The sequence below is a fragment of the Lacerta agilis genome, chromosome 4 (assembly GCF_009819535.1).
Source record: "Lacerta agilis isolate rLacAgi1 chromosome 4, rLacAgi1.pri, whole genome shotgun sequence".
Taxonomy (NCBI): Eukaryota; Metazoa; Chordata; class Lepidosauria; order Squamata; family Lacertidae; genus Lacerta; species Lacerta agilis.
The window spans coordinates 20,249,669-20,273,055 of NC_046315.1; the positions used below are offsets into that span (position 1 = coordinate 20,249,669).

General features: G+C 43.0%; 1 protein-coding gene across 1 annotated transcript in view; it reads right to left on the reverse strand.

Moving 5' to 3' along the window:
- CWF19L2 (CWF19 like cell cycle control factor 2) overlaps positions 1–8,955 on the reverse strand; it is a 71,744-nt gene extending 62,789 nt beyond the window's left edge. The window contains exons 1-2 of the mRNA XM_033146222.1: positions 8,807–8,955; positions 287–397 (exon numbers count right to left, since the gene is read on the reverse strand). Of these exons, the coding sequence (XP_033002113.1) occupies positions 287–397; positions 8,807–8,890 (195 nt within the window). The 5' untranslated portion in view covers positions 8,891–8,955. The remainder of the gene's footprint in view (positions 1–286; positions 398–8,806) is intronic.
- Positions 8,956–23,387: the final 14,432 nt, after the last annotated feature.

The window sequence follows — 23,387 nt, forward strand, 5'->3', positions numbered from 1 at the left end:
CTTTCTTTTTCATCCTGAAGTCATTGAGAATTTCAGCAGGTGCTATATTTTAGTTTTAGTTGGCTACCTATCAGGAAACAGACAGTTAAGCACATGTTTGATATTTGCCTTTAAACCATTGTTACCTATCTGAACATCTTTGCAACAGGAGCAAGTGGAAGCCTTTTTACAGAGCAAATGAATACAACTGCAATGCCAAAAACAGCATCATTTTATATGATGCTGGTTTAGCACAGTCATTACACATTAATCACAAGTATTTATTAGTTGGTGCGACAAACATCACCTTTCCCAATTCCTCTAAACGTTCATTCACATCAGACAGCATCCACGTATCCTCCCCTCGCAGTCGCTTCAGTTCTTTGCATCGCTCTTCTTTTTCAAAATCTACTTTTGCCTTAATTAAGAGAAAAGAAGGAGAAAAAATTAACGTCACTTTGGTGAAATACAGTACTCTAATTTTGGGCAAGTATGCAATACTTTGTTACTTTAATTTGTCAGACCACTGGTGCATTATAATAGCAATAACAGCTTTTTAAAAACAGAAGAATTACAATCACTGCTTCTTCCGTGAAAGTTGGACTAAGATCTGAAAAGTAGCGTTATATCTGACCACACAAGCAAAAACTGAATTCCCAATCTAGTCTATTATAACAAAAACATAATTAAGTCATCCTGCAACACTTTATAAAGATTCGGGGCCCATATTAAAAGCAGAGCTTGAGTGTAAGTACAAAATATGTATAAATTTCCCCATTTTTATTTTTATTTTGCAACATAAGCAAAGTGTTAAAGAGTGGATGCAGTGGAACAAGCTGAGCACCTGGTGGCTTATCAACCAAAGCACAATGATTTATTGGGTCATCACTTCACTCACTCAACCAAGGAATGATAAAATGGTACTAACTTCCACAACATTACCTCCTCACTCATTTTACAAAAGCTTTCACAAAAGTTCGCTATCTGGTCCTGTGAGCTACTGCACTGAAAAATAAATGCCTACAATCGAGCACAGACACTGCTATATATACCACTGCAACATTACAACCTGCAGCACTGCACTAGGGGTGTAGGCTGATCTAGGTCTTTCTAACTAGTACAGCAACGTAAATCAGCACTATTGCTATTAACAAAAACTTTACCAGATGTATAACAGGGGTTTATACATGCCACAACACAAGTGCCCTCTATAGAGATTCAGTCTGAACACACAAGGGCCAGGCATGTGTTGGGGGCTCAGGGCAGGCTAAACCTACAACATCCCAGTGTATGCTACCCACGACACACCCAACCTTCACATGTTTAACACAAAGGTTGGAAGGGGACTTCGTAGGCATGATCAGTAGGATGCATTTAGAAGCGCTCCCCATACTTTCCCACCCAAAGCAGAAAGGTAAGGTTAGAAGCAGACATGCCCAAGGAGGATGGAGGCATGCCCTGCCCAATTTTTGTCTTCACGTCTTCAGGCTGACTTCCTGAAGAAGGGTAAGGAAAGGCAGTGGTTGGACAATGGCAACAAGGAAATCACATCAGGCATCCTGATCGGTCATCAAATCAGGTGCCATCCTTAAAGCCACCAACTAATCTTGTACCTCAAGTAACTCTGTGCCCATCACAAATACACACACCCTTAGGACTCAGGAGGATTTTGCTAGCAAAGATTTGGTCACCAGGTTTCAGGCCAGACTAGATGATATTCGTGATGTATAGCTCCTCCTCTTCCAACAAACAGCCCTATGCTGCTGTCTCCTCTCCCCACCCCACAAAAAATAATAATGCAAAGTATGTGATGCAACATCATTTTACTACAAATTTCCCTGCCTCATTAAATTAGCTGAGCACCGACTGGAAAAACAAAGGCATGACCAAGTGGTTTATATCACTATAAGTAACCGGAATGGGGGTGGGGAGGAGGATATGTGGAGCTACTCTTTGATGCCCAATTACAAGCTTGGTCACTCAGGGATATTTCATTGAAATTAATGCCAGGCCAAAAACATAGTTCAGGTGTTAATCACAGAACTGTGTACTACAGTGCTTTCTTTACCTACTCTTCTTTATTCTTCTTCTTTGGCGATCACTCATAGCTGAGTAAGATTGCCTTCCATGAACACAGTCTTAACAGTGAGTCTGTGAGTGAGTGTGGGTGTAGTTGATGGGTGTTGATGTTCACCTAGTGTCCTCTACTCCTACTCCCATCAGCCCAGTTGAGAAGGCCAATGGTCAGGCCAATGGACCAAACAACATTTGGAGGCCACTATGGCTGCATTACACAGGTTTCATTCCTAAATTACAATATCCCATCATTCCCACATCCAGGTCTGTTACACTTTCATTTAAACTAGCCCCTTGAAAACTTTTTTCGTCCAGACTGAAGCAGAAACAAAAATCAGGCAGTGACCTCTTGTTCCATTAGCCTAATACAATCACACATAGCTTACTGACATCAATCTCTTTCTTCCCTTCTGTATTTTATAATTAAATCCCCCTGCTAGTTGCTGGTTTCTTTCCTGTGGTACAAAAGCCAAGCCTAATTACTTCACATTTTTCAACTCTCACCCGGTGCAAGCTTTTCATTCTAAGCCAGAGCTCATTAGTGCTGTCCAATACTGCAGAAATACCTGCCAATTCTCCTTTTGCCCTTACAGATTAATTTATACCTTCCAGTAATTTTGCCTCATGTCATGAGCCTGGCTGCATTTAACTTCTATTGTTCCAGGCACAATAGGAAGTCTAAAGCTTTAAATGCATCTAACAGATGTGCACACACAAATGCACAAATGTATCAACAGGAAATTCTAGTAGCTAGGTTTGCTGTTGCATAAGTGGAATGGCCTCTAGAGATTCTAAAACATTTTCTGAGAGGACATACCAAGATAACAGAAGGTCATGTTTGGAATGTGTCAATGAATTCCAGCTCCCGACTCACTATTTTCACAACATAATCTTCAAAGTTCATGACAACACAACCTCACATAGCAGATTGCAAGAACCATGATCGACTATATATCCTTTGGCATAAACCAACCATATTTCATGCTTTGGCTACGAAAGTTTATATTTTAGTACCTATCCAGTCACTTATGCTGATAAAAGATCAACTACTAGCTTTTTTAAAAATGTGTTTCAATAATGCTGAATGCCACTCCAGGAGAAACTGAATAAGTATAAATCACAGGAAGCCCACAATTTATGTAGGTTTTACATTCCAAGGATTGTGCCTAAAGTCAAAATCATGTATAGTCAAAACACACTGGGTTCAATGGTGGGTGGGACTGCCAAAGCCATTTCCCACCCCCTTTTAAATGTTAAATGTGTGTAAATTGTGGGCTTTCTGTGCAGTCCTATCTGGGTGAGAGATGGAAAGAGAGTGGTTATGTTGCTGCTTGTTGTTGGAAAACGCCCTGAGTTGCCTGTGCGTACCAGAAGACGCAAACTCTGAGCATCCTCCAGTACGCACAGCTCTGAAAAAGGCATCTCCCTTCTCTTCCAGTGCGCTTCTAGCAACATGCATCAGAACGATATATGCACACTAAGCTTCTGGCACTTTCTCAGCAAGAAGAGTGAGACATCGTAGAGCTAATTTACTATTTATTTACACACTATGTACAGACAAAAGCATAATGGCGTCCGTTCTCTCCAGCTCCAAGAGAACAAACAGAACAAATAAAAGTGAAAGTACATTAAGAGGAAGAAATAAGACTGTCTTCCGTTTCCCACACTTGTCCCAGGCAGGCATGTGATTTACAACAATCTCATCTACAGCATCGGAGGAGTGAAATTGCTAACACTTGTTTGATACTAGATTGCCCTAGGTCAGAGATGTCCAACAGGTAGATCGGGATCTACTGGTAGATCCCCGGGAGGTTTTGGCAGATTGTGGTCAATCGCTGGGTCCCTTTCCTTAGCATAGGTAAAATAAAATCTGGCACTGCCCCGTTGCTCTGCCCTCCATTGTTGCCCGATCTGCAGAATGGAAGACGGAGTTTACTCAGTAATGCTGCTTGTCCCCCCAGCGATCTGTTGGTGAGTGGCTAATTCCCTTTCTCCCTTGAGTTTAGGCTTGAAATATCAAAAACTGTGCCTTTCCTCACTAAAAAAAAGGGGGGGTGGAAGTGGATAAATAGGCTGGTTGTAAATTATGCTTAACTGCTGCCATGAGTGGGATTCACCTAACCAGCCACATCAGTGGAAGCTCTGTGCAAGGACTTCCACTTGCGCAATTGGGCTTTCATCCCCTCACACCCCAAAATTGGCTTGGGGGGGCTTGGAGAAACTCTAGAATAGCATGTAAGCAGGTAGAAGAAGGGGAATCGTTCCATCTGGCAAGTTGCAGTGCTTGCGCAGATAGAACAATGGGAAGAGTGCAATGCTGTATTCCACCCTATGCGTTTTTGTACACCAAAAGTTTGCTTTGTAATAAATGGTGGGTTGGGGATTAGATGTCTTCTCGGTAGAGTGAGTGGTAACTGCAGAGCAGTTGCAGCAACATTGTGGGACCACACTCTCCTCCAACTTCTGCACTCTCATCTGGCGGGATGTGCGCAAGCAACCTGAGATTTCTTCTAAATGGAAGCCCTCGCTGCTCTTCCCTCTTCAGGCCCCAGGAGACAGAGACGAGGGATGGCGGGGATTTGACTAGCCTGTCACTCACCTGAACAGTGCTCATCTCCATCTCTGACAGCTCTGACCATTCTTTTCCCCCCTCCCTGCCTTGCAGGCAATGCCAAAGCCCATAAATCACTGTCCTCCTCTCCTGGAGGAAGAAGAGAATCTAGAAACCCCACTGTGTAGGCAGGTGGAAAAACTAGTACATTTTAAAAGCAAAAAAACAACAACCCAAAAACCAGAAAACTGAAAAACCATTATATTCCAAAAACCATTATATTCCATTATTTGGAGGACAAATGTTAACTATTTGAGTATGTTCACCTTTGCAAATGGAATATAGAAGCCACTCTAGAATGTTCTTGCGTAAATAGAATGAATGTAACAAAGATGGAGACAAAAGGACACTTTTAAAAATTCTTTCAAAACCCCTTCTGTATGAAATTTCAGAGAAAATCGCCATTTTACCACCATTTGGCAGAGGAATATTATTGTCTATTAAATCCTGCACAAAAGCTCCAATATCTCTATGGAGTAAGAAGCATTTTTCATAAAATTATAGCTATATTCCTGAGAGAGTTGACGTAGTTTCCAGGAGCCCCTCTTCAATGTTCTCAGAAGCAATGCTAAGCCTCACATTTTTCACAAGCAGGATAGAAAAAGAATTTCTAATGCACTTTAAGGAACAGTAAAATACACTACAATTTATATCTGCTGCAACACTGGCTGAGATATAAAGGGCTCTGAGAGGACCAGTAGCATTTAAAAACAATGATTAAAAGGCTTATTGTGATGAAACACCATGTCAAACAAACTGCTTTTAAAACTCCTCTCGCTTTTAAAAATGGTATATCCTGTAAGGCCATGGCAGGTTGGGGGAAATGTTTAAGCCAAAACAGAAGCCAAATCCCTCTCAGCCACAAGTAACTAATAGATCTTGAGATCTAAGCCATTGCCTGCTCACACCATAGTTCAGTTACAATATAAATAAAAATTAAGTGCAAATACATCACATCTTCTCAAACATGGATCACATATTGAATTTATAAGCAAATCTACAAAGGATAGGCAGAAGGAGAAAACATAGTGACTTGGACTGTCAAACAGGAACCTTTTAATTACTGGTTGATTGGAATTCAGTTCTAATAAATAAACCGCAGGTGCTTTAAGTCTGTTTTGTTACTTTTATCTTTAATACTAATAATTTAATTATTTGTTAAATTCTACAATATTATGCACAATACATGAGTCAGGTTGACTGAGCTCTATGGAGATTACCTCCAAGAAAATACACACAAGTACCAGATTAATCTCATGATTTCCTACCGAAGAGACTAAAGCAGATCCTACACAGCTATTTTTTTATTTTTGTATGAAATGTCAATTCAAAATGAAACCTGGTCATTGCATTAGTTTCCACAGTAATCAGATACCTTCAGAAATACTAGTACAGGTGCTGAAAGTGTCTGACACCACCAGCTGATGCACCCATGATGACATCACCTCGGGCACCATAACTGTTTTCAAATAACTGTTTTCAAATAATACTCTTGTAACTGCAATTCTACTAAACCAGTCTCTATTTTGATGCCCCAATCCAAACCAACACAACTTTCTCTTTCACACATTCTGATCTTCTCCAGGGTAGAAACTCTGTTCTAAATAGCCTTTTCCCTAACCCTAGAAAGGCAATCTGCACTAAAGGAATTTATAATCTGCCATGTTGCAACATCCCTAGCAAACCTCCTCAGTATTCAGCCCCATGCCACCTTGCATTTATCAGGTATGAAGGCCATTTGTTCAAAGCTGCTTGGATCATCATGGGTTTTGCATACTGTCATCAATTAAACAAGAAAAGGCAAACCAAGAAAACTGTTGCTGACTGCTGTAACCCATAGTTGTGCTCTTAAAAAGGGACCTTTTCTGAAGACAGCATCCTTGCATCGTGTTTTCCCACTAACATAGCATCACTTATCCCAAATCATGATATTCTGTTTCCCTTCACACCATGGGCTGCCACTAGCAGGAATGGGGAAAACATGTGCTATCACAACATGGAGTAAATAATCCAATATGTTGTGGAAGAGAAGGAGAACTCAACTTGGGAGTGCCTTTTCAACCACTGTAATTCTATACACTCCACTGCTTTGCGGCTATATTCGATTCATGAGAAAGGCTTCGGGAGCAAACCCTGAGGAAAAATCTGTAGTTGCTGCCTTTCAGGACAACTTCAGGAGAAGAAAAAGCTAAGGAGTAAACCCTACACAATTCCAAAGCGGAGTCCCTAAAATGGTTGGATGGTGGCTTGTATGCCTCCTTCCAACAATTCCTGCAGTCAAGCTAGAGCCAAATGTATTGCTCTGCTTTCCTTTGCACCACAACACCAAGGCCAAAAGGGTGGGGACTTGTCATCTGGGCAGCCCAGGCTTGTGCCCCAGAGACGTCATCTGCAACTGTCATCTGAGGCCCCTCACCATGTACCACATCAACAAGAGCTCAGAAGCTGGCAACACAAGAATGGGCCTTTTCAGTAGCAGCTCCCCACTTATGGAATGCTCCACCCAGGGAGGCTCACCTAGCACCATCTTGATTAACTTTTAGGCACCTGGCAAAACCTTTTCTTTTTACCTGGGCTTTTCACCCTTATTTGAAGACTTGTTACTTCTTTTAATGTGGCAGGTTCAATAAGACCTCTCTTTTATTGGAATACAGTGGTACCTCAGGTTAAGTACTTAATTCGTTCCGGAGGTCCGTTCTTAACCTGAAACTGTTCTTAACCTGAAGCACCACTTTAGCTAATGGGGCCTCCCGCTGGTGCTGCGCCGCTAGAGCACGATTTCTGTTCTTATCCTGAAGCAAAGTTCTTAACCTGAAGCGTTATTTCTGGGTTAGCGGTGTTCTTAACCTGAAGCGTGCGTAACCCGAGGTACCACTGTAGATTTTTAAAAGCTTTTTCATTAGTTTGCTTCTTTTAAATGGTTCTAGCAGTAATACTGTGCTGTAAGTCACTCTGAGTCACTTTTATGAGTAAAGCAAGTAATAAATATAAATAACAAAGTTGGGTGTCATCATCCCCAGATTCGCTGATGACAGCTCCCAACAGCTTCATATAGATGTGAAACAGAATGTATGACAAGATCAATCTCTACTGAATATTTCCCACAAAGGATAAATCCCACAGAACCAACCGACAATCAACCAAAGCTATCCTCATATTACTTGTGCATTTCTGAACATTTTCCAGCCCTCCAACTTCCTTTTTTGAGGTGTGGAAACTAGTACCGTACACAGCACTTCAAGTTCAGTCACAACATAGATGTACATGGTGGCATTATGACATCGGTGGCATTGTTTTTAATCCCTTTCCTAACAATCCTTAACACATAATTCATGTATTTGGTGCACGTGCATTCAACACATTGGACAAAATTATGAAAGGGGGGGGCGTTTACAAACAATTTCTTTCAAACAAGTAACTTTTGTGTAGGAAAGCTATGTGGTGTAGAAAGCAACACTTGGGACCTGTTGAACCTAAGTAGGTGGAAATGCATACACAGAAACCACAGAAGTTCAGCCATTAAATGTGCAGGCGATAAACGTATAACCCGGTCCTGTGATCTTTGGATGAAGGGTGCTTCCTAAATTCAATTTTAAAAAATATAAGACCTAAGGATTCATAGATGGAGACAAACATCCTCATGAAGATACTGTATCCTAAATATAAGAAGGCAGCCCACAAAAAACCCCACATTGGCTTTTCACTAGTTTTAACTGCAATTGCACTCTCCCACCTCCTCACCCAAAGACTCCTGCGGTTTGGGGAGGGTACTCAGAACTACCACGCAGGGGGGGTCCTTAGCCCCACTCCGAGAACTACATTTCCCAGAATTCTCGGGGATACTTCCTGCAATTACAGAGGAATTTAAACATGTCCTGTCGTTGCAGAGAGCTGCTGTTCCGAAATAGGGAAATAGCCCTATTACCTTTTTTGGGAGGGGGGGTTCAAAACAAGGGCTGAAGGGGGCGGGGGGGCGAGAGCCTCATGTTATATACACAATAAAAACAAAAAGGGGTGAAAAACGTCCCGTTGACGCTCGAATGGGGGCGGAGGGAAGAGAGAAAGAGGAGGGAGGTTCCTTCGGAAGTGGGGTGAGAACAGGGCCCAGCAACGGGGTGACAAGCCGAGCCGGTCCGTCACCTGCTGTAGCAGCGCCTCGCGGTGGCGGCGCCTCTCTTCCTTGCGCGCCGCCAGAGTCCTCTCGCTTTCAAACCCGGACGCCATGCTTGTTAAGGGAAAGCGCCGAGAGCCGCCGTAAAGCAAAACGGCCCCTCTTTCCGGGCCCCGCCCCCGCGCTAGTACGCGTGCGCAACGCGCTGCGCTACCAATGTAAAGAAGCGACGTAAAAAAAAAACCGCGAGGGACGGAGGGAGGAGCGAAAGGTAACGTCAATGGTCTCTTCCTCCTCCTCCTCCTCGCGCGTGCTCAGTGTTCCTAGGCGTTGCCATGGAGCCCCTTTTCATGTTTGCCAGAAGGGCTGAGTTCGAACGGATGACGTCCTACAGCTGGATGCAGAGCGTTGCTTGATGGAGGCACCACCAGCCTTGGTCCAATGAGGGAAACAGCCCTAGGCTTCATTATGGAGTTGCTTTTTTCCTTTCTCTTTAGAAAGAAAGAGAGGGAGATAATGTCAGCGGCATTGTTTATTCATTATTATTTGTTACATTTGTTAGTCGCTTTTTTTTTTCTTGCGCAGGGCAAAACCCAAAGCGACTTGTAACCAAACAAAAAAAAAAAAACAACCCTCACATAAATACGTTAAAGCCAAGGAGAGGTGAAACGCATTGAAAACACCCCACCCAATGTTGGACCAAGACTGAGGTGATGCAGGTTCAAACCCCACTTCAACCATGAAGCTCACTAGGGGATATTGGACGGACCTGTTACTCTCTCTTCATCTAACTCACAGGGCTATTATTAACATAAGGATGTTTGAGAAAAAGACAAGCATCACAAGAAAATGTCGGCAGTGGGGAATCTAGCTTTAATATTTTGAAAGTTTTTCTAGAAGAATAGGTGCCGGTACTCACCATGAAGTTGTTACAGTAACTGCCACACTTTTTAACAACAACAGAAGAGGTGTCGGTGCTGCGTGCCCCTTGAGTACCCCCTGAAAGGGTAGCAGTTTCTACAGTGTGTATATCCTTAATGACTAACTTTCAAGATATTTAAGCTAGATTTCCCCCTTGACATTTTCTTGTGATGGTTGTCTTCTCTTCAAACACCCTTGGACACGTAACATTACACATTGAAGTTGCTTCCCACTGCATATTTTAAAAATGATTTCCTCTTAGACACCTAATCACAAGGGGGTGGGCACAGAAGTTGGATTAGGCATCTGAGACCCAGATAATGTAACAGGGCTAATTATATACCATTGCATCGCAGCCACACATGCTTTACTTTCAAGTCCAAGTTGTTCATTAGAGGTGTGGTTCTAAGTTGGCCAGGTTTTCTTTCTATCAACCTCCACTGATTCAGGTAACTTACTGCAAACATTGATCATGGAATCATTGAATTGTAGAGTTGGAAGGGACCTCAAGAGTCATCTAGTCCAACATCTTGCAATGCAGGAATCTCAAATACAGATCATGCATGACAGATGGCTGTCCAACCTCTTCTTAAAAACATCCAATGAAGGAGAGTCCACAACCTCCCGAGGGAGACCATTCCAACGTCAAACAGCTCTTATTACCAGAAAGTTCTTCCTGATGTTTAGTCAGAATCTCCTTTCTTGTAACTTGAAGCCATTGGTTTGACTCATACCCTCCAGAGCAGGAGAAAACAAGCTTGTTCCATGTTCCTTGTGACAGCCCTTCAGATATTTGAAGATGGCTATCATATCTCCCCTCAGTCTCTTCTTTTCCAGGCTTAACATACCCAGCTCTTTTAGCCGTTCCTCATAAGGCTTGCATACATTTCAGCTTGTCAACATCCTTCATAAATTGTGCCCAGAATTGGACACAGTATTCCAGGTGTGGTCTGACCAAGGCAGAGTAGAGTGGTATTACTTCCCTTGATCTGGACACTAGACTTCTGCAACCTAACTTCTTTTACTGCTGCATCACACTGTTGACTCATGTTAAGCTTGTGGTCTACTAAGACCCCTAGATCCTTTTCACATGTGTTATTGACAAGCTAGGTTCTGCACCCACCCCAATCTTATATTTGTGCATCTGGTTCTTCCTGCCAAAGTGTAGAACCTTATGTTTGTCCTTGTTGAAATTCACTTTGTTAGTTTGGGCCCAGTTCTCCAATCTCTTAAGGTCATCTTGAATCTCGATTTTGTCTTCTGTGGCATTAGCTACCCCTCCCAGTGTAATGTTGATACATGGGTGTCATGATCTGGGACCCAGGTGGCTGTTGTGGCCCAGGAAGTATGTCAGAACCAATTGCAAACACACCTATGTTCACACCTTCTGCCACAGAACACATTTCTGATATACAACTGACCTCAGCTTGCTAAGTGCCAAGTATAAACACATTATCACAGCCACAACCACAACCACAAGGTATCTGTGCTATTGTCTATATTGGAAATGTATTGAAAGTATAGCAGTCTCTCTCCTGCCTGCTTATTTTGCAATGGATTCAGAGCTGCCTTGGCCCTGAAGTCCTGACAGCTCGTTAGTTTGAAGTTGCTTATTGGTTTAAACTTTTCTTTTCTCCCTGTACCCCCTACCTCTGAATAGAAGCTGCATTTCTGTCTTTTGATGGGATAGCACCCACCATGGGCCTCTCGCTTCACCTTATCAGGTTAGTAAAACATGCAAGTGCTCGCAGGCCATCAGCAGCTCCAGGGGACTGGGATTAAAGCCAGGAGAACAATAAATTCTCCAGACCAGTCTTCATGTAGCAAAACAACATTTTGCATGAGACAGAAGAAAAGTGAATTTATAAACTTTGTTAAAAACTATCCGTTGCCATAGTACAGCTAGTAGACAGGAACGTGCTTTTTGTAAACCAATTAGAAGTGAGTCCACAAGCTGTCCACACATCCTGTTACCCAATCATATTGCTGAAAAGGATCGTGCATAAGAGGCGATCACACATGTAATTGTTATAAAAGTGTCTTGAATTTTGTATTCAGGGTCCAGAATTTGGAGAATTCCTCTGGATCATTTAGTCTTGCTGCAGCCTGCAATAAATATGAACTCTTTCCATGCTGCTGCTGTCTTTATTTGGTTAAAGAGGACCAGCGTATTTCCAGACCCCCTTTGTAGGGTAACAGTGTCATCTGCAAATTTGATAACCATCCCCTCGATTCATTCATCCAAGTCATTTATAAAGATCTTGAACAACAATGGGCCCAGGACAGAACCCTGTGGCACCCCACTTGTCACTTTTCCCCCTAGGATAATGTTTTATTTCCAACATGGAGGAAATTCTAAAAGGGAGGGGCAGCCCCCCAAATAGCCCAATGAGGACTGAGCATGCTCAGTGCCATGGAATGCTGGCTAACTGTTGAAGTGGAGGACAAAAAAAAATGGGGCGTAGGGAATAGAATAGAAAATGCCATGAAAGGCTGCAGAGCTGGCTGGTAGGAGTCCAAAACAAAAGCACATTTTGTTGCAGTGCCCTCTTGTAATTACAAATACTGTAATGTAAAGGTAAAGGGACCCCTGACCATTAGGTCCAGTCGTGTCTGACTCTGGGGTTGCGGCGCTCATCTCGCGTTACTGGCCGAGGGAGCCGGTGTACAGCTTCTGGGTCATGTGGCCAGCATAACTAAGCCACTTCTGGCAAACCAGAGCAGCGCACGGAAACACCATTTACCTTCCCGCTGGAGTGGTACCTATTTATCTACTTGCACTTTGATGTGCTTTTGAACTGCTAGATTGGCAGGAGCTGGGACCGAGCAATGGGAGCTCACCCTGTCGTGGGGATTTGAACCGCCAACCTTCTGATCGGCAAGCCCTAGGCTCTGTGGTTTAACCCACAGTGCCACCCGTGTCCCACCACAAATACTGTAGTTGCCTCAATAATCAGCAACATGATGAAGGTTTAAGAGGAGATGGCCCAGGCTTGTACAGTAATAGGATTGCTCTCACTCAAATATTTATCCCACCTATTGGGTTTCTAAAACAATATAAAGGGCATTGTCAAAGTGTGAGATGGTTAATCCTACTTATGCCATTTTTGAAGGGGGGGAATGTCCTGCAAGTCCTCCCTCAGGCTCTCTAATAACCACAGGAAAAGCATTTTTAATAAATAAAGATAAAGGGGAATGAGAGGGCATTATTTCAACTGTCTGTTTTAAAAATCTTGCCTAAGTATAGATTCATGTTTACAAGAGGGTGACGTTTTGCTCACCTTTGCTCTATAATCCTTCCTACTGGGAGGAACAGCCATGTTAATAAAAGACAATGGTCTCTGGTGACATTGCTCCCCATAACTGAACTCCAACAGGGAGGCATTAACCTTTGCAGTGTGAGTCACCATTTCCCATTTAGCTGAGAGTTTTATGTGCTCTCAGCATGAACCACTGGCGATTTCTACAATGAGTGATTGCACATGCCTCCTTCAGTGCCATGTGCAACGTTATTCACAGAAAAGGCAATCATTCTCTTTAAAAAAAAAAAAAAAGGCCAGGAGGAAGAAATATTATTCAGTGTCTGTGAGTGGGGGCACTGTGGGGAGCAGCTCCTGCAAAAAGGAAGATTTCACCAGGGTGTCAAAGGTGGGAGGAAAATGCTTCTCCCTCTTTTTGCTTGGGGAGCTTGTGCTTTGTTTGAGACAATGACGACGAAAGCTGAAATTTAATGGGTAAAGCCTGGACGTTGCTGTATGAGCTCTCAATTTGAGCAGTATTCGGAGAGCAAAAATGCCATAACCCATGAGACAGAAAGTGGTAGGGTGGGGTGTTATAGGAAATGGCAGCCCTGAAGACCAAAAAGGGGCTATATCTAATTCTGTTTATTTCTGAGAATGCTCCATTTCTCAGATCAGTCTCTTTGCTTTTGAAAATGATCCCTTGGATTGAACTGGAGCTATTTTATGTATTGACCAAAAATAAATAAATAATAGAGTTAGGCTATTGAGAAATCATACAAACAACCAAAAACCACCCAGCTCCCCTGCTTTCCACATTGCTGGACACGTGAGCTGTAGTTCCATGGTAAAGCAACAGCATTGCATGCAGAAAGCCCCAGGCTCAGTGCTCAGCATCTCCAGGTAGGGCAGGGAGAGAACCCTGCCTGAAACCATGGAGAGCCGCTGTCAGTCAGTGTAGACAATACTTAGCTGGGTGGCCCAATGATCTAACTTGTATAAGGCAGCTCCCTATTTTCCTATGTGTAGGGAGTTTGTGCTAGCAAGCCCAAAGAAATGAACAGAACTGGTGGGTGGCCCTCTCCCATTTTTTTTCTGTGCTGGTGCATGTGTTGAAGATGTACAAAGCAGGAGGAGGTGAAGTGGTGCACACTTTTTTATTACCATTGGGTGATAGTCAACTAAATTGTTGTCCTAGTGAAAGGATTGGCTCTAGTGCAATGGGATTTCCCCTCCCCCCTTCCCTTTCCCCTTGTGCATATCCTCAACCCAGCCACAAAATCTCCTTTTGAGGCGGGGGGGGGGGGGCAAACCCAGAATAGGTTTAGGAAGTGTGCACAGGGGAGGAGACAGGGAGATCATTCCATTGCACAAGGAAAAATCCTTGCACCGACGGAACAATCTGCTTAATGCTATGTTAAATACAAACCATTATCCTTACAATCATTACTCTCTTTCTTTCTTTCTTTCTTTCTTTCTTTCTTTCTTTCTTTCCTGCCTCCCTATAAATACCTAACCCTCCATTTTGTCTACTGTGAAGCATGCTTGAGGCGTTTGTTTTGGCGGAAGTTCATTATTACACAATTCCAGTGGCAAAGCGTTTTTTTAAAGGTGTGCATGCACAGGTAAGCAGATACCTGCCCACACACCCACAATGGAGTTTGGGTTTCTAGAACTGCTGGATACTCATTTTTAAATGAATGAATGAATGAAGATGTGCAGAAAAGGAATTGGAAGGTGGGGGAAGTAATAATTGATGGGACAGGACAAGATTATACCATGTGAATACATCCCATCAAGCCCTATCCCCTAACATAGACACGAAACATCAAGATGGATATAAAATTGAATGTTAACGTGGGTGGACAAAAGTGCAGAAGAGTCTACAGAAAAAAATGGATCTGTGTACATACACATTAGCACCTCATTATGGTCCCAACTAGACAGAACTTCTGTACAAGTAAGAGTTGAATCAAAGAAAAAGAACCTGCCTAATATGGGTTCTCCTGTCATTGCAAAAGCTACACCTGGTGAATTTTTTTTCCTTTCTGTGCAAAATTTTAAGAGACACACAAATCAACTTTGAGTCCAGAGCAAGGAACCTCACATGTTGACATCCAGACACTATTGTGCCAGGAGCTTTAAAAAAAGGAAGTTCAAGTCCTTCAACTTTGTAATTTTTAGGCTGTTTATGGACAGCTGCAGGGAAACGCACTATTGCAGAAGAGACCATAGATTGAAGTGGCTGAATTGTTTAAAGCCTTCAGCAGCAAAAACATTTTTTGAATTACACACAGCTTCATTTTATGCGTCACCGATCGTGAGAAATGCGTGTGAGTCTCAGGAACTTCTATGCACACAAGAGCGCGAGGCCAACATCTTCACAATCTAGAGGGCAAGACCTCATACGTAAATGCCTTCACTGTAACATTTAAACAGATGGATTAAAATTTCACACACCAGATGGTTTCAAATAGTCATTGTTAGGGAATATCGCTAACAGCCCTGTATCAAGTTTTTAACGTAATCTCTGTGCTAGGATAGATATTTAGCCATAAAGAAATCTACAAAGTTCACACCAGAAAAAATATACCCTAGAACATTTATCCAGCAAGCAGAATTTCCTCTTATTTAATTTTAGTTTTGCTCTAATCATCCCTTAAGGATCCACTTACCTGGGAGTAAATCCCATTGAACTTAAGGGAGCTTACTTTTGAACAGACGTGTGTTAGATTGAGCATTGCAGTTCCAATTTCAGTTCTTGTAGTTTTCTATGTGAGGATACAAGAATATGAGGAATTGCTATTAATTTATGTATCACTTGTTGCAAACCAACCCTATACATCAGTACCCCATCTTCCTTTGTTCGTTAGGATCAGCAGCTTATCTAAAAAGAAACTTACCTATGTAGGGTTACCTGTTAAATAGGTGTCATGTCCTAGTTTCACACATGCAGCATTAAATTTAATGCCTTAATATGATGCATTAAACATTAAGTATAGCAACAGAGGATGCACCCTGAGTATGGGTTCATAGTGTTCTAATGCTGTACACTGAGGCAGAGTACCACTGACCCATGGACCAGTCTTGGCCTACCAGGGGCTCCAGGTTGGCCTGCACACTATTTTTTTTCCCAAACCATACTCGCCTGTCAATCAGATGGCATAACTCCAATGAGCTAGTGACCGCTGATGGGCAGGACTTGGGGACTTCAAAGCATCATATCAACTGGTGTCATTGCGTTGCCAGGTGATTGACAGGTGAGCAGCTGTGCCCACCTCTCTAATTTGGCCCACAAAGCCAATTCTGATAAGGTTCTGGCCCGTGGAGTCATCCCTGCTGTATGCACAGGGACCAATTTAAGTAGGATCATCTAACATTTTAATTCATGGAGTATAAAATGTGTCTCCTGTAAAGGCTAGAACTACCAGGAATGGTATTCATGCAAACCAAGTCAAGGTGCTGTCAGACAGCTGAGTGTCAGGACCATGGAAAGCTCCCTTGTAGAATAAGGTTCTGAATTAGGCTGAATGTAGATTCTGTGGGATGATGTCAGTCAAGTCCAACATTTTAAGGCAGGACCAACTACCACTTTGTGTCAGTTAGTCTTTGGTCTGTTGGTCAGTTAGGCTGCTGCTGCTTAAAGATGTGTTAAGAGACTCACTAATATAGTTTGTATAGTTTATATCTCCAGTTTTGTAACCTAAATGAATGTACATGAATGAATCTGTCAGTAAATTACTTTATTTCAGTTATTCATGTGTATCTTTATTTTGAAGGGGATATAGGGATTGACAATCAAGAAAGGACAAAAGACTCAAACGAGTCAGCAGCCGTTTGCCGCTGTGCAGGTTTAAATAAGGAACGTTTAAGTCTGCTACTATATTATATAAACGTTCCCACAGATTCATCAGATGGTAACTAGGAATGTTGCTCCAGCACTAGTCAGGAGCTGACCAACCTCATGAAGTCCTGCAGACCTTGACTGATGTAAATTATAACCCCACTCTTATTGTTCACACAATCCCAGAGCAAGGAGCAACATAAAAAATAAAACAAAACAAAATTTAATGTAATGCAACTTCATATAAAATCAAACAATGCGCTAACAACATAAACCATGTGAGGGACACCCCTTTGGCCAAATACTTGGGTGAACAACCATGTTTTTTACCTGGTATCAGAACTCTATTAGTGTTGGTGCTGATGACAGCTGAGAGAGGAGTTGAGGGGCCACTGTTGAGAATGCCCTCTGGCTAGTCACTACATGCTACATCTCAGAGAACTGCAGAACTGTGGGAAGGGCATCCCCCAATGACCTCAAAGCCTGGGCAGGCATATAAGGAAGCAGGCAATCTTTCAGCTACATGGGTTCCAAGCACTATTTCCCTAGAGAGAGCCTGATTATAGGTGAGTACTCTGACGGTGCTGAAGTGCCCCCTGCAGCCTCTGCTGTAGAACGTGGTTCTGGGTCCAAGTGTTGCATTGGGCGAAATGCCCTTCTTCTGAGCTACACCAATAAAACTCAGAGACTTGAGAGGAGCTTGGAGTCCATTTTGTTTTCTTTATTGCAAAGCAATAAGGGTTACAGTCGAATCGTTTCACAAATCTGTAACCCCGCCCAAAGGTCTGGGCAGGGGTATTTATAACATTTCAGACAAAGGATTACAATTTAACCAATCATCTTTCATTACCTCATTTCAGTTTAGTACGCATGTACATTACCTTATCTAATACGCATGCGCAATAAGCATTGCTAACTAAACCTTGATTCTCAGAGATTGTTACATTCTGTTAGTGTGCAATGCATGGGAACCAGTGTTACGTGTAGCCATTTTCATGTATCCACTTATGTTCTAACTTATGAATGCATCTTTATGATTGAATATTTGCTTGTTCTTCTATCTCAGTGTGAGACAGCATCTCGCCAAAATCATCGGTTCCTTAAAACAGCAGGTTACCATAATTCTCTATTAGAAGCATATTCAAAGATTTATTGGGGTTCACTGCCACACAAGGACAGAGCTACATTATTGGGAGCTAGGGAAGGAGTTCTTCCCGACTGCTAGGCCTTTACCTCCATTGAAGCCTCTATTGGGGTTCATCATTTTGGAGCCTCCCTACTGGGGAGTTTCAGGGATCCAATCAACTCCACCTGGGGAGTCTTTGGAGCTCTCCTCTGACCAAGAGGGGTCAGGGTCCTACACCATGAAACTATGGAGCTGGCTTCTACTACCAGCTATGACAGATGGAGTTGCACACATACAATAATAAGAGTTGGAATGGTTTTTGGAGGCCACCTAAGTCAACCCGCCGTTCAATGCAAGATCTAGCAAGAAGCTCCCCCCCCCCCGAAAGCCAGCAATGGGGCAGGGGGGGGTCTTTGCTTGGATTTAGCTATGATAATACATTTAAAGTTTTTTCTTAAAAAAAAGATACAGTGCAATAAATGAGAAGCTGTATATGCAGAACTAGGCCTAGAAGCTGTATATTAATTAACAGTGCAATTTGATTATCTGTGCAACAGAATGAAATTATGGCTCTTGTTAATGACATAAGGCTCTTGCTAATGGGATAATTCCAGATAAGTGAATCAGTATGCTCATCAAATTAACACAGTGATGGAAGACCTGTCCTTTCCCACAGCATGTTGTGAAACGTAGCACTGGCCTACAAACAAAGTGGCAAGGATAAGAATGAATTATTTATTATTATTATTATTATTATTATTATTATTATTAGTATTAGTATTATTAGTATTAACTGAATTTACATACTGCCCTATACCCGGGAGGTCTCAGGGCAGTTCACAGAATAAAATAAAAATACAGTGGTACCTCAGGTTACAGATGCTTCAGGTTACAGACACTTCAGGTTACTGACTCCGCTAACCCAGAAATAACGCTTCAGGTTAAGAACTTTGCTTCAGGATAAGAACAGAAATCGTGCTCTGGCGGCGCAGTGGCAGCGGGAGGTCCCATTAGCTAAAGTGGTGCTTCAGGTTAAGAACAGTTTCAGGTTAAGAACGGACCTCCGGAATGAATTAAGTTCTTAACCCGAGGTATCACTGTATAAAACCACAAAATACATAATAAAAACCCCAATAGCCCCCATTCCATATAATGTGATTGACTTACAACACCAATTAACAACAATACCTGCTCACCTCGGTTCCCCTGGCGGTGAGAAGTTCCAGGGCAACCCTGCAAGGTTTATTGACTGATTGATTCTACATATTAAAAGTAATCTCACAGCAACTTGCAATAGAACACATTCAAAACCAATATTAAACTAAAGCAAAATCAAAACTAAAAATATTCATGTACATAAAAGGTGGTCTAACACATCCAGTCCCCTAAACCCACACTATCTGAAATTCTCCATGTTAAAGGCCCAAAGCCTTGCTGAACAGAAATGTTTTTGCCTGGCGCTTAAATGTCAGCGTTACACCAAGAGCTGAGCACCCATGCATATCAAAAGCTGACCCAACAATGAGCACGAACTTGACATTTATCAATATATTTCAACTGTCCTGAAGAATACATATGAAACGAAGACCATACCCAGGCATCTGGTCAACCAGAGTCCTTCGTGTGCACAGTCTTATCTAGAAAATTTACTTCATAGTTGAACTATTGAACTCTACCTTGTGTGGATATTATTTTGAATCATAATCTCCCTGGGGAGAGAATTCCATAAGCGTAGAGCCACCACTGAAAAGGCTCATCCTTGTATTTCCACCAGTCACAGCTCCCTCTGAGGGGGTATACAGAGAAGGACCTAAGATGATAAACACAGGGTTCAAGTTCTTTCATGATGGGAGAGACTGTGCTTGAGGTACTGGAGCCCTGAGCCATATAAGGTTTTATATGTCATGGGCCAGGAGTCAGATTCATCTGCTGAGCAGCAGCCTGAAGGCAATGTGACTCCACCTGCTGCTGATCAGCCTTCTTGCTCCTGAGAAGAACCAGCTGGCTCCAGTTCTTAAGCAGGGTTTTCAGCCTCAGTCAGTTGCTGGAAACAACATTTCTCATTCCTGGCCAGACCTCGCTGGTTCTTGCTTCTTGAGAGCCAGTGTGGTGTAGTGGTTAAGAGCGGTAGACTTGTAATCTGGTGAACTGGGTTCATGTCTCCGCTCCTCCACATGCAGCTGCTGGGTGACCTTGGGCTTGTCACACTTCTCTGAAGTCTCTCAGCCCCACTCACCTCACAGAGTGTTTGTCGTGAGGGAGGAAGGGGAAGGAGAATGTTGGCTGCTTTGAGACTCCTTAGGGTAGTGATAAAGCGGGATATCACATCCAAACTCTTCTTCTTCTTCTTCTCGTGACCTTGGAGCCTCGGTTTTCTTGACCCCTAGATTGTTTGACTACATGAACTGGGATACTCCTGACCTTAGGACTGAACCTTTTATATGGACTCTGCCTCCAGGCAAGAACCCTCTGAGACTTGGCTGGTTGGCTGGCTTCTCCCTCCACTCAGCTCTGTCATGGCTGGCAGCACAGGACTACGACATTATAGGTCAAAACCAGCATTTTAAATTGACACTGGAAACTAATTGGTAGCCAATGCAGTCATGCTAGAATTGGTGGGATTTACTTTGGGTGAGACAGCACTGAAGATTTATGAAGTCCTCTTCCTTTGTACTTCTGTCCTGATATTGTCTTCTCTGGCTGGCAGGAGCTGTCCAGTGAAGATTCTCCACATCACCTCCTACCTGACCATTAAAACAAAAAATCCTTTTTGGAGATGCTGGAGATTAAACCCGGAAGCTTCTCTGTGCACGTCCTGTGCTCTGCCATTGAGCTAAAGCTACCTCTCATTGGTGCCTTTGTAGTATCGCTTTATTTATAGACCATGGTGGAAGCAAACAGACTCTCCTATAGCCACTGACTGCTATTCAAGCAAGAACACCAGCAAGGGAAAAGATAGACCTTGCCTAAAACTGAGGATAAATGCCCTCTTTATAGGTGATTTCAACATAAGAGCATCCTGCTGGACCAGGTCAATGGTCCATCTAGTCCAGCATCCTGTTCTAAAATTGGCCAACCAGATGCCTGTGAGAAGCTCTCAAGCAGGATCTGAGCACAACAGTACACTTTTGCCTCCTGGGTTTCAAGCAGTGAATATGTATTTGGTATTGTCTGTCCTGAATGTTCCAATATCCAGCTTCACTGGATGGTTCCAGGTTCTAGTATTATGAAAGAGGGAGCAAAACTTTATTTCTGTTCATTTTCTACAAACCATGCATTGCTTTACACACTTCTATTGTGTGTCCTTCCCCTTTCCCCCCTTGCCTTTCTTCTAAACTAACATGCCACAAATGTTGCAACCTTTCTGTTCATTTTGGCTGCTCCTTTCTGCAACTTTCTCAGTTTTGGAAGATTTCCAGGAGGTGCATTTGACAATATATAGGCCTTCCCCTCCTCACAGAGGCTGGCTGGATTCCTCTGGAACCTGCCACCAATAGGGATCTTGATGTTCTACAGATCCTCCCCACCCATCCTGCCTGGCTGTGAAGGAGACTGTACCACTGTAGACTGCAGGTGGTTAGGACTGTCTTTCTGAATGCTCCTCTTTGTTAATAATATTAAAGGAGGAAGAGGAGACAATAAAGAAAATGAGCTCAGCAGGGAATGGGCTGAGTTATACACACACACACACACACACACACACCCCGCTCTGCCAGCTCTCTTGTTGCAGGAAGCTTTAGCTTATACAGAAGAATTACATGTGTGGTTTCCCCCCTGCAGCCTGATGTGTCTCTCCACCACCTCATTTCGCTGCATGTGTGACAATGAATTTTGCAAGCAATACTGTAGTAATGAACCATCACTATCATTTTGCTTTTGTTACGTTAGAAAGGTCATTCCAGAATTCATAAACAAGCTGCACCATTTATCTGAATTTCAGCTAATCCAAATGTTGTCCTTCTTACTTCATATTTCAGAGTTTGCTTGGCAGAGTACTTTATCTAAATTGTTGACTGCTTAGGCCTTATTCATGCCAACCTGAGCCTTTTAATGGGATCCACAGTCAGAGGCAGCAATGCTCCTGAATACTAGTTGCTGGAAAGCACAGGAGGGCTGAGTGCTCTTGTGTTCAGGTCCTGCTTGAGCGTTTCCCACAGGCATCTGGTTGGCCACTGTGAGAACAGGATACCGAACTAGATGAGCCATTGGCCTGATCCAGCAGGTTCTTCTTAGGTTCTTATGCTGTACAGTATTTTTTACTTCTGTTACCTTGTCTGGCTGTTATATGGGGCTGACTACTTCTCAGCTGACTTCTGCCATTGTGCCTTTAATCTGGCAACCCCTGAAGCCAAGCTGGTGCCCAACGTATTGCTTTCCTTTCCTTTGGACCAGATCAATGAGGCCAAAAGGCAGCCCAGGACCTCCATGCACACTGCCCAGGCTTGCGCCCTGGGGAGGTCACTTTTGTGCTGCTAACACAGCAAAAGCAATATGGGAGGCATCCGTTACAAGATTCTGGTCTCTGCAGCCACATCAGGAGCTGTGATTCTCCAGTGGTTTGACTTCACCCCCAGAGGTGCATGCCATAGTCTCTCGAGGCAGACAGATGCCAACAACTGTAGATAACAACAAGTGGGATCTCCAAGAAAATCCTGCTGTGCGGGCTGCTCCTATACACCGACAGATCAGATCAGCCATTGAGCCACTTTCACTGTCCCCTCCACACATAAGCACCCTTAAGAGTTTTTCCCCTTAAGATTTTTTCAGACTTCTGCCAATCTTGGGGATCTCCTAAGTCTGCTGATGCACAATACAAAAAAACAGTCTTGCAATCAGGAGCCCCAAGTAAATTTCCTTTCAGCAAAGACATAGGGCCACCCCCCACTCCATCCTCAAATGAACCTATGAGAGCTTAATGGGTCTGGCCAATGGCCCATCTAGTTCAGCATCCTGTTGTCACAGTGGCCAACCAGATGCCTATTGGATACCCACAAGCAGAACCTGAGAGCAACCGACCTTTGCCCTCCTATGGTCTCCAACCACTAGCATTCAGAAACTTCTGACAGTGGAGGCAGAACTTAGCCATTGCGGTTAGTAGTAGTTGGTGGCCATTGCTGCCTCTTGTGGAAGAGAATTCCATAATTTAACTTTGCCACTGTGTAAAGAAGGGCTTTATTTTGCCTGCTCTGAATCTTCCGACATTCAACTTAATCCCTCTTGTGCACAGCCAGGGCTATGTTTTCGCTACTCATGCCAAAACATCATAAATAAAGGTAACTTATATCTCTGTAACATTTTTTTTTTTAAGTCGCCCTGCTGACTTCTGCATATCAAGCTTCTGTTTGAAGCACAACATCAGACAGCATGAAGGGTTTTTAAATGGTCGATTGGCAACCCTAGTTTGGAGAATGCTGGTTAAGGGGTGATATGATAGCCATGTTCAAATATATCAAAGTATGTCATATAGAGGAGGGAGAAAG